This window comes from Salvelinus namaycush, chromosome 29, assembly GCF_016432855.1.
Source record: "Salvelinus namaycush isolate Seneca chromosome 29, SaNama_1.0, whole genome shotgun sequence".
NCBI lineage: Eukaryota > Metazoa > Chordata > Actinopteri > Salmoniformes > Salmonidae > Salvelinus > Salvelinus namaycush.
In genome coordinates, this window is record NC_052335.1 from 21,602,400 (window position 1) to 21,616,653 (window position 14,254).

General features: G+C 43.8%; 1 protein-coding gene across 1 annotated transcript; it reads left to right on the top strand.

The window, feature by feature from the left end:
- Positions 1–8,536: 8,536 nt before the first annotated feature.
- Positions 8,537–14,254, top strand: LOC120024490 (acid sphingomyelinase-like phosphodiesterase 3a). The gene is made up of 8 exons (XM_038968748.1): positions 8,537–8,740; positions 9,069–9,282; positions 10,461–10,605; positions 10,890–10,986; positions 11,194–11,357; positions 11,579–11,759; positions 13,129–13,253; positions 13,937–14,254. Exons 1-8 carry the CDS (start codon positions 8,638–8,640, stop codon positions 14,237–14,239), a joined length of 1,332 nt encoding a protein of 443 aa, XP_038824676.1. The 5' UTR covers positions 8,537–8,637; the 3' UTR covers positions 14,240–14,254.

Genomic DNA, 14,254 nt, shown 5'->3' on the forward strand with positions numbered 1-14,254 from the left:
TATATGTTTTTACTCTATTATGTAAATGACTGTTTGATACCCATTGTTGTGCAATTTCCTCAACGTCCACATATTCACTCACTCAAGGATTGGGCATGCCTAGTAACAGGTGTCTGCCACAATGTATTCATGTCATGACTATTCGATACAATATATCAGCAGAACTCGAGCTCACATGCCTTGGAAAACCATGTTGTAAAAGTGTTGCGAAGGGGCATTTGTCTGTGCGGCTGTGTCTGCGTGCACCAAATATTATTTTGTAGAGCTGCGCCAGCGAAATCAATAGAGCTCGCCAGCTCGTAATCCTAAAAAACGCAAATGATTTACTTATGTTTCGTTCAGACATTCCTATAGAGAAAATAAATGTGAAAGAATAGGGTTTTGCGATAAATAGAAAATAAGGTCTGAGGTTAACAGGTCTGTTTAGGAGATCTTATACGTTTTGTTCTGTGAGATAATATCAATCAGTTAACATGACCGTTATGAATTAGGAATCCTTTATGTGCTTTGTGTGCTTTTTTAAATTACATAAATGCCTCACAATTGACAAAAAGGGACGTCGGCTGATGAAGATGAACTCATAGCACCAAACTTATAAGATCCCCTGGCTAAACCTGTGTTTACCGCAGAGCTTATTTTCTGCGTTTATACAAAATCCTACAAAAACTCCATTAATTTCCCCATAGGCTTTGGCCAACGAGCCATGGAGTTAGTGCCCGCAAAAATACTCCAATACCATTGCTCTCTATGGGCCCAATTCAGACAGAAAATGTATGCCTTTCCTACGTATGCTTTTCTTATGCACTTCTTATGCAGGTGCTTTACTGGCTTTGCAGGTGTAGTTCCATTGCATGCGCTGAATAAATGTAATTCAACCAACCCTCCCACTTGCTGGCCAACAGATTTTCTCATGTAGTTTTAATTTAATAGCATTTTCAGTACATTTATGTAAGATCATCCCTTTAAATTTGGTGTACATTTAATTTGATTTTTTTTGACAGACTCACTATGGAGAGAATGTTCAGAATATTAGGGATCAAATGAAAGAAAGCCGCAAATACAAGCATATATCTCATTTTCAGCACCAATTGGTAGATAAGAAAATACTCTGATATTGTATAGTATTTAGGATTAGGAAAGTATTTGGGAAAAATACAAATTAAACAGGTTTGGAGAGCCTTTATGCACATTATATATAAAGTACCAGTCAAAAGTTTGAACACACCTACTCATTCAAGGGTTTTTCTTTATTTTTTACTATTTTCTACATTGTAGAATAACAGTGAAGACATCAAAACTATGAAACAGTTAGTTAAATGGATACCAGGACAATTTACATTGACCCCCTTCATTATTTATTTATTTATCTTAATTGTTTTTCACTAACACCCTTGCACTGGCTCTATGTACACTCACTAGACTCTACTCACACACTCAGAAATACTACACTGACACACACACACACACACACACACACACACACACACACACACACACACACACACACACACACACACACACACACACACACACACACACACACACACACACACACACACACACACACACACATGCATATTGACGCCACACACTCACATAGACACACTTTCACACTTCACATATGCTGCTAGTTGTCATGAACCTGTGCACTAGGTTTAAACTGCTATGTATGGTCTGTGTTCCATAATGATTCAAATAGACATGTCCCAAATTATTGCAAAACGTATAATACGTTTGCCTAATATGATACACTATTGCTAGCCTTCTACAGCTGCACGATCGAGAGCATCCTGACTGGTTTGGCAGCTGCTCGGCATTCGACCACAAGGCGCTACAGAGGGTGGTGCGTACAGCCCAGTACATCACTGGGCCAAGTTTTCTGCCATCCAGGACCTATCTACTAGGCAATGTCAGAGGAAGGCACAAAAAATTGTCAAAGACTTCAGTCACCCAAGTCATAGACTGTTCTCTCTGCTACCGCACGGCAAGCAATACCAGAACGCCAAGTCTAGTTCCAAAAGGCTCCTTAACAGCTTCTATCCCCAAGCCATAAGACTGCTGAACAATTAATCAAATAGCCACCTGGACTATTTGCATTGACCCCGCCATTTGTTTTTACACTGCTGCTACTCGCTGTTTATTATCTATGCATAGTCACTTTACCCCTGCCTACATGTACAAATTACCTCAACTAACCTGTACCCCCGCACATTGTTGTTATTTTATGTTTTATTTATTTTATGTTTATTTATTAAAGATTTTCTTAACTCTATTTTCTTAAAACTGCATTGAAAGTAAGCATTTCACAGTAAGTTATTGTCACGCCCTGATGTGTTTCACCTGTTCTTGTTATCGTCGCCAACCCCTCCAGGTGTCGCTTGTTTTCCCCAGTGTATTTATCCTTGTGTTTCCTGTCTCTCTGTGCCAGTTTGTCTTGTATGTTTTCAAGTCAACCAGCGTGTTTTTCCTGTGCTCCTGTTTTCTATTCTCTTTTTCTAGTCTTCCTGGTTTTGACCCTTACCAGTTTTTTCTGGACTCCGTTCCCGCCTGCCTGACCCTTTTGCCTGCCCTGACATTGAGCCTGTCTGCCACGCTTTACCTCTTGGACTCAGTACTGGTTTTGACCTTTTGCCTGTCCACGACCATTCTCTTGCCTACTCTTTTTGGATTGTAAATAAACAACAAAGACTCGAACCATCTGCCTCCTGTGTCTGCATCTGGGTCTCGCCTTGTGTCCTTATAGTACGAACTGGCCATGACAGACCCAGCAGACTTGGACCAGCTCCGCCGCGCTGTCTCCCTGCAGGGAGCCACTATTGGGAGACATGAGGAGCTGTTACATGACCTTCTGGAAGGGCTTTGTTCCTTGACGGAACGCCACGACCAAGGGTTTAAGGAGATTATGGAGCAAATCAGGGAGTTACCCCGGCTCCCCGAGAACCCCGCTTACCTCCTCCGGAGCGATATTCTGGGAATCCTGGTATCTGCCGGGGTTTTCTTTCTCAGTGCTCTCTTATTTTTGAGCTACAGCCATCTTTGTTTCCTTCAGACCGATCTAAGATAGCGTATGTTATTACGCTAATGTCGGGAAGGGCGCTCTCCTGGGCTACGGTAGTTTGGGAGCAACAATCCGCCATTGGTTGTCATCTGGAGGATTTCATGGCAGAAGTGAGGAAGGTATTCGATTCTCCGGTATCCGGGAGACAGGCGGCCAGTAAACTTCTTGAATTACGTCAAGACTCCCGTAGTGTGGCAGACTACACGGTTGATTTTTGCACGTTGGCCGCCGAGAGTGCCTGGAATCTGGAGTCTCTTTTCGATACTTTTCTTCATGGATTATCTGAGGTGGTAAAAGATGAGCTAGCTGCTCGGGAACTACCGGTGGACCACGACTCCCTCATCGCCCTCACCATTAGAATTGATGGATGCCTAAGGGAATGCAGGAGTGAGAGGAGGTCTGGTCTCGGACACACTCGTTCATCTGCAGTGGCTCGCTCACCTTCGAGGGAACCTGGAAGTCCCCGAGGATGGCTTTTCCGAGAGGATCCGAAGCCACCTGAGCTCCCTCGAGGAACATCGACGACGGGTGAGTCGGATACACCAGAACCTATGCAACTGGGAAGAGCTAGATTATCACCTAGGGAACATTCACATAGGCTAAGCTCCAACAGTTGTCTGTATTGCGGTGCTGCAGGGCATTTCATTGCTACCTGTCCAGTGAGGAGACCTAGATCATTAGCAGGTACAAGTACTCTGGTGAGTCAGATGGAGAATTCCCTAATTCCTATTACCTGTACCCCTTTTGCTGTTACTCTGCTGTGGGGAGCCCAGTCAAAGTCTTTTCGGGTGCTCATTGACTCTGGGGCTGATGAGAGTTTAATGGCGCTACCCTGGTATCTGAACTAGGTATTCCCACTCAACCCCTTTCCGTTCCTATGGATGCCAGAGCACTGGACGGCCGTTCCATTGACAGAGTCACGCACAGCACTGTTCCCATGACTCTGTGGATATCTGGTAATCACAGTGAGTCAATACAGCTGCTTCTCATTGAGTCTCCTCACATCCCTGTGGTTTTGGGATTTTCTTGGCTCCAGAAGCACAATCCCAATATTGACTGGACCACGGGTTCAATCCTGGGTTGGAGCCCGTTCTGTCACTCACACTGCCTAAAGGTGGCGCAGCCTTCCCCTAAACGACTGCCTGCTGGATTAAGTTCAGCCTCGGATCTCTCTGCCGTTCCCACAGAGTATCATGACCTCCGGGAGTTTTTCAGTAAGGCTCATGCTACCTCCCTTCCTCCACATCGTCCTTACGATTGTGTGATTGACCTCCTCCCAGGCACCACACTGCCTCGAGGCCGGATTTATTCCCTTTCTGGCCCTGAGACCAAGGCCATGGAGGAGTACATTGATAACTTTCTGGCGGCTGGAAGTATTCGCCCTTTGGCCTCTCCTGCCGGTGCAGGGTTCTTCTTTGTGGGAAAGAAGGACAAGACCCTGCGTCCATGTATTGATTACCGGGGTTTCAATGACATCACGGTCAAGAACCGGTACCCGCTACCACTCCTCTCCTCGGCTTTCAAACCTCTCCAGGAGGCAACCATCTTTTCTAAACTGGACCTCCGGAATGCCTACGACCTTGTTCGGATACGAGAAGGAGACGAGTGGAAGACTGCTTTCAATATAGCAAGTGGACACTATGAGTACCTGGTCATGCCGTTTGGACTCACTAACGCTCCTGCTGTGTTCCACGATGTGCTCCAGGACATGTTGAATCAGTTAGTTTTTGTATACCTCGATGACATCCTGGTTTTCTCCCGTTCTGCCCAGGAACACGTTCTCCATGTTCGACAAGTTCTTCAGTGCATTCTGGAGAACCAGTTGTTTGTTAAAGCGGAGAAGTGAGAGTTCCACCGCGCCACAATCCCTTTCTGGGATACATCATCTCTGAAGGGAATGTTCAGATGGATCCGTAAAAAGTGAGATCGGTGGTGGATTGGCCCCAACCCACATCCAGGGTGCAGCTACAGCGGTTTTTGGGGTTTGTTAATTTTTACCGCCATTTCATTCGGGGCTACAGCAACCTGGTGGCTCCCCTCTCTGCACTCACCTCTCCCAAGGTACCGTTCACATGGTCACCAGCAGCAAACAAGGCTTTTGTGGATTTGAAACAACGATTCACCACTGCCCCCATCCTCATCCATCCGAATCTGACCCGTCAGTTTGTGGTGGAGGTTGACGCTTCCGACGTGGGAGTAGGGGCCGTTCTTTTCCAGAGATCCGTCCAGGACCAAAAGCTTCATCCCTGTGCCTTCATGTCCCATCGTCTCAACTCGGCGGAGAGGAACTATGACATTGGCAACTGGGAACTCCTAACAGTAAAGATGGTCCTGGAGGAGTGAAGGCATTGGCTGGAAGGGGCAGAACATCCATTTTTGGTTTGGACCTACCACAAGAATTTGGAATATCTCCGCACAGCCAAGCGCCTTAACTCTAGGCAGGCCCGGTAGGCTCTGTTATTGACTAGGTTTAATTTCACCATCTCCTACCGCCCAGGGTCCAAAAATGTGAAGCCGGACGCCCTTTCCGCTGCCACACCCTCAGAATCAGAGACCATTCTCCCTGCCTCATGTTTGGCAGCTGCGGTTGTCTGGGGTATTGAGTCTCTGGTTCACAAAGCACAATGTTACCAGCCGAACCCTGGGGAAGGCCTGGCTAACCTGGATGTTCGTTCCTGATTTGGTTTGGTCCCAAGTCCTGGAATGGGCTTACCTGTCATCCTGGTGCTCGTCGTACCCTGGCTTTCCTCCGACAGCGCTTCTGGTGGCCAACCATGGCTCCTGATGTCTCGGCCTTCGTCGCCGCATGCATGGTGTTTGCTCAAAGCAAGACTCCGCGGCAAGTTCTGTCTGGTCTCCTTCAGCCACTTCTTGTTCCTCATCGCCCCTGGTCCCATATTTCCCTGGATATCGTCACTGGGCTTCCTCCGTCAAATGGCAACACCACCATCCTGATGGTGGTTGACAGGTTTTCTTTTTCTAGTCTTCCCGGTTTTGACCATTGCCTGTTTTTTCTGGACTCCGTACCCGCCTGCCTGACCCTTCTGCCTGCCCTGACATCGAGCCTGTCTGCCACTCTTTGCCTCTTGGACTCAGTACTGGCTTTGACCCTTTGCCTGTCCACGACCATTCTCTTACCTACTCCTTTTGGATTGTAAATAAACAACAGACTCTAGCCATCTGCCTCCTGTGTCTGCAGTTGGGTCTCGCCTTGTGCCCTTATAGTTTTTAAAAATGTTTATTTAATCTTTATTTAACTAGGCAAGACAGTTAAGAACAAATTCTTATTTTCAATGACGGCCTACCAAAAGGCAAAAGGCCTCCTGCTGGGACAGGAGGCTGGGAATAAAAAAAAATAATAATTCAATAAAAATATAGGACAAAACACACATCACGACAAGAGACAACACAACACTACATAAAGAGCATGGTAGCAACACAACATCACAACAATATGGTAGCAATACAACATGGAAGAAGCACAACATGGTGGCAACACAAAACAGGGTAATGTCAAGTCTGCTCCTGCTCCTCCCCTCCAGCGTACAACGTAGCCAGAGTACTAACCACCGGTCCCGGGATTCATCATTACGCACACCTGGCACTCATCATTACGCGCACCTGTTAATCTTTATGATTCACATCTGGACTCCATTATTTTCATAATTTCCTCCCCTTTATATGTCACTCTCCCATGTTCACTCACCAGTTGGTATTGTTCTTGTGTATCGGCGGTCTGCCTTATGTTAGGGTTGTGTTCTTTGTTTTGTTGTTTTATTAAAAAATGTCACCTGCTTCTGACTCACTCAACTGTCCAGTTTGAGTATTTGTTGCAGCTCGTTCCAGTCGCTAGCTGCAGCGAACAGGGATGTGTGTGCTTTGGGGACCTTTAACAGAATGTGACTGGCAGAGTGGGTGTTGAATGTGGAGGATGAGGGCTGCAGTAGATATCTCAGATAGGGGGCAGTGAGGCCTAAGAGGGTTTTATAAATAAGCATTAACCAGTGGGTCTTCCGATGGGTATACAGAGATGACCAGTTTACAGAAGAGTATATAGTGCAATGGTGTGTCCTATAAGGAGCATTGGTGGCAAATCTGATGGCCGACTGGTAAAGGACATCTAGCCGCTCGAGCATCCTTACCTGCCAATCTATAAATTACATCTCCGTAATCTAGCATGGGTAGAATGGTCATATAAATCAGGGTTAGTTTGGTAGCTGGGGTGAAAGAGGAGCGATTATGATAGAGGAAATAAAGTCTAGATTTAAATTTAACCTACAGATTTGAAATGTGCTGAGAGGACAGTGCACCGTCTAGCCATACTCCCAAGTACTTGTATGAGGTGACCTCATACAAGACCTCTAAACCCTCAGAGGAAGTAATCACACCAGTGGGGAAAGCGGCATTATTCTTACCAAACGATATGACCTTTGTTTTGGAGGTGTTCAGAACAAGGTTAAGGGGCAGAGATAGCTTGTCGGACACTAAGAAAGCTTTGTTGTTGAGCATTTAACACAAAATCCGGGGAGGGGCCAGCGGAGTACAAGGCTGTATCATCCGCATATAAATGGGAGAGAGAGCTTCCTACTGCCTGAGCTATGTTGTTGATGTAAACTGAGAAGAGCGTGGGGCCTAGGATCGAGCTTTGTTGTACACCCTTGGTGACAGGCAGTAGCTGAGACAACAGATGTTCTGACTTTATACACTTCACTCTTTGAGAGAGGTAGTTAGCAAACCAGGCCAAAGACCCCTCCCCAGCCAAGCATACACCTGTTGTATTCGGAGCATGTGACAAATTAAATTTGATTTGGATCCTCAGAAACAACCACACAGAGGAAAGAAAGGCAAACCAACGATGTAATGTAATGATGCAAAATATAAGGAAACTAACACTAAGGGGATAGACTGTTGATATTCTTCAGTTTGCTGCCATTTTTTCTGGTTTCACATTTGTCTTCAGTGATCACAAGGTAAAATGTATCTAAAACAATTGTAATTTATATTTACAATACCCTTATCCAAAGGTTTACTCATTTACCTAGCTCTATCAATAGCTCTTCTCAATTTGTAAATTACAGTGCATGGATAATGGTGTTATTTCATTGGAAAAAATAAAGATATTGTTCCACTTGCAACCAACAGGTTGCTAGACCTTATTGAACGTTTCATCTCACATAAAGATAGTGGAATTATGATAGAAATAAATCAAGTCAGAATACAGCATATCTGTAGACACACCTCCACTACACCGTCATTTCTTTGATCTCCACCCGCATCGAATAGCAGGTGAATGGCATGCTATTCTCATGTTAAAATTCAAGGTCAGAATATGAGTAGAGAGAAGTGCATAAAAAGGGAATTACGTTCCATTTACGCGCGTTTAACTCGGGTCATAATTCCCCCCATGTGTTCTCTTGACTCGCTTTGGAATTTATCACGTGACCGTACTGTTCGTTTCAGACCTGGACAAAGCAGTCACATGAGCGCCGTACTTCCTGTTTGTATCAGTTGAGAAAACGTCAATGATGTAACCAAACAATTGCAATTTCTCTCACTGTTATTTTGTTTAATGTGACAATATGGGCGTCGTGTCCAATCTTCTAGTTGGGCTGCTGTCCAACGTGCTGCTGATTTACGCGGCGCCTCTTTCACCTGTAAATAGCATTTACCTGCCAAGCATAGGTACGTTGTTTATAGCGTTGATTGCACCCATGAATTATGTTGAGTTGTCAAAATCATTTTGCTTAGAAAATGAAAGCGAATGCTGGTGTTTGCTGTTTGTGTTGTATTATATGCCATTGTATTCTGTGTTTAACGTTTAAACCAGGTTTTACTTCAGAAAAGTTTTATAACCCAACCTACAAAAATTACATTTATTTTCTGGGAAAAAAATAGAGTTACCTAGAGTTAATACGTCCTGGTCATTTGATGTGACTAGCATGATTTACATCATCCCCTACATGTTATAAAGTAGATTGATATAACATGCCCAATAATATTTCAATTTCAGGGAGATTCTGGCACATCTCTGACCTGCATTTGGACCCCACGTACCATGTGACTGATGACCACACCAAAGTGTGTTTCTCTTCTAAGGGTGTCCCAGCCTCGAACCCTGGTCTGTTTGGAGATTTCATGTGTGACTCTCCCTACCAGCTCATCCTGTCAGCCTTTCAGCACATGAAACAAGTGGCCCCACAGCCAGAGTTTATGATCTGGACAGGGTTTGTAGCTTAATATGTTATGAAGAGCAATATTTGTATCCTGCGGATTTGTATCCCTGTTTCACATACAACAACATTGGAGAAGTACAGTTTGAGAGGGTTAAAAAAAATAGTACATTGCTTCCTCTTTCCTTTCATTGGATAACTAAAAATGATCTTGTCACAGATGGAATTGTTGTAACATAAGCAACAAATCAGTGATCTGTTTGGAGTTAAGTGAAACGTAATCAATGTCTGTATAGCAGGGTTGCCCAATTCTGGTCCTGGATGGCCTCTCCTTCTAATCAGGGACACCATGGGAGTGCAATTAACTACCAGGTAGAAACAAAAACCAGAAGTGTTTTGTCCCTCCAGGACTTGTATTGGGCAGCCATTGTATAGTCATTCAGCTGGAACATTGGTGTAGCACACACTGCCGCAGTATACGTAAGGCGGGCCCACGATAGAATATGAACACATCATAAGCCATGATAAGCCAAAATCTCAGCCTCATGGCAAAATGTGTAGAATAGCAGGAAATGAGCTCTAAAACAGCAAGATTTTCTCTCAGCCTCATGGAAAATGTGTAAAATATGCTTGGACCTTGCATTACGACACTGGTCTTGAATCAGCTTTAAGCTGTGTGCGTCGCTATCCAAAATAAAAAAAGTAATTTGCACATTCAGCCAAATAAACCATAAATCATCCATACAAGACTTTCTGCTGATATGAAAATAAAGTGCTATAAAGTCATTATGCCAACGTGCAACCAGTGGGGGGACGGACGACTCCGCATCAGATAGGTGTGCATACAGTATGAATAGAGTGAAGAGCAATGCATACTGAAGACTATTAAACATGAAGTAAATGCTAAGCTAATGCCTGAAAATATGAATCATACATCACATGAAGGGTTATGCACTGCATGTATATGGTGCTTTGTCATTTCAACTCATAAATCTCCAGTTAATCAGTTAAGCCTGACATTTTATTGGCATGTATAATGTGTGTTAAGCAGAATTAATATGCTTTGGTGAAAGGCCCCTGCCACTGCACCTATATTAAAATGTGTTTTAAAAAAGCCAACCCCTGGATTACAGGGATTTAGGGGTAATACATGAGCACATCTTTGTTTTATTTTATTAATGCTGTCCTGGGCTCTAATAACTTATTAGAATGGGCTTATTTCTCCCCCCCAGAGACAGCCCTCCACATGTCCCTGCAGGGGAGCTGTCCACAGACGTGGTAATCCAAGTCATCAGCAACATGACTCAAACCATCAGGGAGTTCTTTCCAGACATGCTAGTGTACCCCGCCCTTGGGAATCATGACTACTGGCCACAGGTATTTTATCTACAGTATTCCACTAATGGGGATGTGATGGGGTGGAGAAGACCTGTGATGTATAGTCATCTGGCCCAATGCTGATTGTGGTAGACTCTGGGTCAAACCAGAGATTGAGTCTGTACATCTGAAAGATGAATGTTTTCTTGAAATAAAGGAGTTTTTAGCATAAATGAAAGATGAGCAGCAGCAGTTTGTCATTTTCTCTCATAAGAATGTTTGTTTCATTTTTGTCGGTCAATATGCCTACTCTATTTCCATGACACAGTGGTCATTCTTTTCAGGATCAACTTCCGACGTCCACTAATGATATTTACCAGGCTGCAGCCAAACTGTGGGAGCCTTGGTTAAAGCCAGAAGCCCTTGTAACTCTCAGAGAAGGTAAGCTGCTTGTGTTTAGAACATGGGAACTAGTGTTAGGTCTGCTGATCAGGCCTCTTGGTGCCTGGTATTACTATGCATTTGCTTTTTGCATTGTTTTTAATCTACATAAACATTTACATATTGATAACCCTTGCAGAACTCACAATACCTTGATACAACACACAATAACCTTACCTGACCCTGAATTTGATGTCTTTTGTGAAGGTGGATTTTACTCTCAGATGGTGCAGCCCAAGCTGCGACTGATAAGCCTGAACACTATCCTATACTATAGCCCAAATAAAGTGACAGTGAATATGAGTGACCCGGCTGGACAGTTCCGGTGGCTGCAGGACACCCTGGAAGCATCTGCTCAGAGCATGGAGAAGGTAAATAGGTCATCGATACATTACTCTGTAGAAGGAATATCTCTCTGTCTATCCAGGTGAGGATGGCTTCTGAATAGTCCTGCATGGCTCCTAAGCACCCTTATATGGAAGACAGGATAATATACAGCAAATAACATGGAAGACTGATTATATCTTTTTAAAAGCAATATTTTTCTTTTCTGGTGCCTTAACATGCTGTTCCTCCTGTCGTCCCTCTGTAGGTCATTGTAATTGCTCATGTTCCAGTGGGTTACTTGCCCTTTGCCAGGAACACCACCGCCGTCAGAGAAGCCTACAATGAGAGACTTGTGAAGATCTTTCGCGACTACAGTGACATCATCTCAGGGCATTTCTATGGCCACACTCACAGAGACAGCATAATGGTCTTGCAGGACCAACAAGGTGAGTCACTGGCTAGTGTCAAAGCTCTGTGTTACTGTCATCAACGGATAACTGACTGGGTGGGTCAGGATGAGGTTTGAACATGATTTTTATCTGAGATCAAATTATTACATCTCCATCCTACATATCATTTGCCTGACGACTCATACTGAATTTAATTCCACTGCTCTATCACAACATGCATTCAGTCTGAGACTGCGATCGTAGAAGTCCTTTCTGCTGACATCAAATTGAGGAGCATTGTACAAAACAAGTTATCAGCGATTGGATCGTCTCTAACCAATCAAAATAAACACTGTTGAAAGTTAAAATAGTGGAATTCACAAGGTGCAATTTCGAAAACCTGGTTGTGCATCAGCAGTTTTCCCCTTGTTGTGTCACTCATTGACAGTCACTCACTTAGCCCATATCATGGCCGAATTACCTCCAATTACCTTGCCTCCAGGGGGGTCCCCATTGATTTTAATAGTCACACTCCCTCAGATATCATATTAACATGGCATAAATCATGGCCAAATTTGTAGAATTGCAGGAAATTAGCTTTTAAAACTTCTCCCTACCACATGGCAAAATGTGTAGAATTTCAGGAAATTGGCTGTAAAACTACAACAACAAAAAAGTTACACATGGATTTGTATACCTTTTTGTTAATAAAATATTTTTTCTGCTTACAGATCCCTCTGTACGTTTTAAATGCTAGGTTTTAATCCTGGTTCTGAGTTAATGTGTAGCGGCTAATTGTATAGCTTCTAGGCTATGTGTTTGTAGATTGACTGAGGTGAATGAAGCTACAGCTACAGAATGAAGCTACAACCCTCTAATGGGTTAATGGCTGGGGTCATTTTAACTTGTTTTTGCTGTTCTCTATAGCATTTTCGACCTCAGTATAACTCGGACCCTGGCTACAGCCCTGGGCCCAACCCATCGGTTTCTGGGACCAATCAGATCGGCTTGAATGTGTTCGCATTCGAGAAGTCGTCAAGGAGGAGAACAAATTTAGAATCATTCTAAAGAAGAAATGTTAATGGGGTGGTGTTTGGCTGGAGCGATGTGGATTGGTAGCCAGGCAAACACATCAGGGTGTGAACGAGGCATCATACACTGAGTAATCTTTTGTACCTTTCCAGATATAATGAGGCATTTAGATCATGTTCAACACTGCCTGAAGTTACTCAGACAATCCAAATCCACCTTTCATCTCCTATGGGTTCAGTGTTACAATGACTGCCAGTGTTGGTTAGAATCCCCACGGCCACGAAAAATGCATGTTTGTCTAACTAGGTTAACTCAATGGAGGAGGAACTGAGGAAGGAATGCTTTCAGCCATTTATTTATTTACCCAACTCATCCTCATTTGTTTGCTTTGAAGGGGAACCGATTAATTCCCTGTTTGTCACACCGGCTGTTACTCCAATCAAGAGTGCAGAAGAGCCGTACTCCAACAACCCAGCCTTCCGCATGTACCACTATGACCCACAGGACTACAGGCTGCTGGTAAGTACAACCACCATTATCCAGTGGTTTTGGACAGGCCCCTTTCATTTGAACATGTTTGGAAATATCCATTGATATAATGTATTATCATCCTCATGTCTAACCTTATTAACTCTCTCAAGGGGATGTAGGTAGCCAGAACTATTTAATCATTCCCATGCAGAGGCTGATTTCAGTTCTGCATTTTCACTTTCCCTCTTATCATTAAGGTCTGCACTGATCTGTCCCTGTCTTGGTTTATCAAAGTACAGAAATCTCCATGTGATTCTCGCTTATACAGCATAGAGCTCAGAGTAGCTTACAGGTGATTTCAGCATCCCCCTTAGACGGGAGCTGGAACATGTTAGCACTGCAGTAAGCTCCACAGTCAACATTGGGGAGGGCATAGTCCTTAAATCTCTAGTAGCTCTACTTTCTGGGGTAATCTGTTAAGAAAAGGCCAGGCGGAAAATAAGAGTCAGAAACATCTTGACTAAACTTATTCAAATGGTGACCATTCAGGTCAACGTCATTTAGGTAAGTTAGCTCTCAACAGCTTAACCAGCCCCTAGACCCACAGCAATGATGTTCCTTCATGATTAATGGTGCTGTCACACATCACTACTTCTAATCAAGGTACTTTCTCAGAGTGGGGGTTTTACATGGCTTTTCATGGTTTTGAAATAGTCTTTCTCTCTCTGAAGGATATTTGGCAGTACTACTTGAATCTCACCGAAGCCAACCAAGAAAAAAGATCTGACTGGAAACTTGAATACGTAATGACTGAAGCGTTTGGATTAAAGGACATTCAACCACACAGCCTGTTTAAACTTGTCTTGAGTTTTGAAATGCAGCAAAGCAAAGCATTTCAGAAGTATTTTAGCCATTTTATGGTGAGCTATGATGATACCATTGTGTGTGATGGGGCCTGCAAGCTGACTCAGGTCTGTGCGGTGCAGTCCTTGGACCATGCCTCCTATTCCAAATGTATTGAGAAGGGACATTAAAACAATTATATTCTT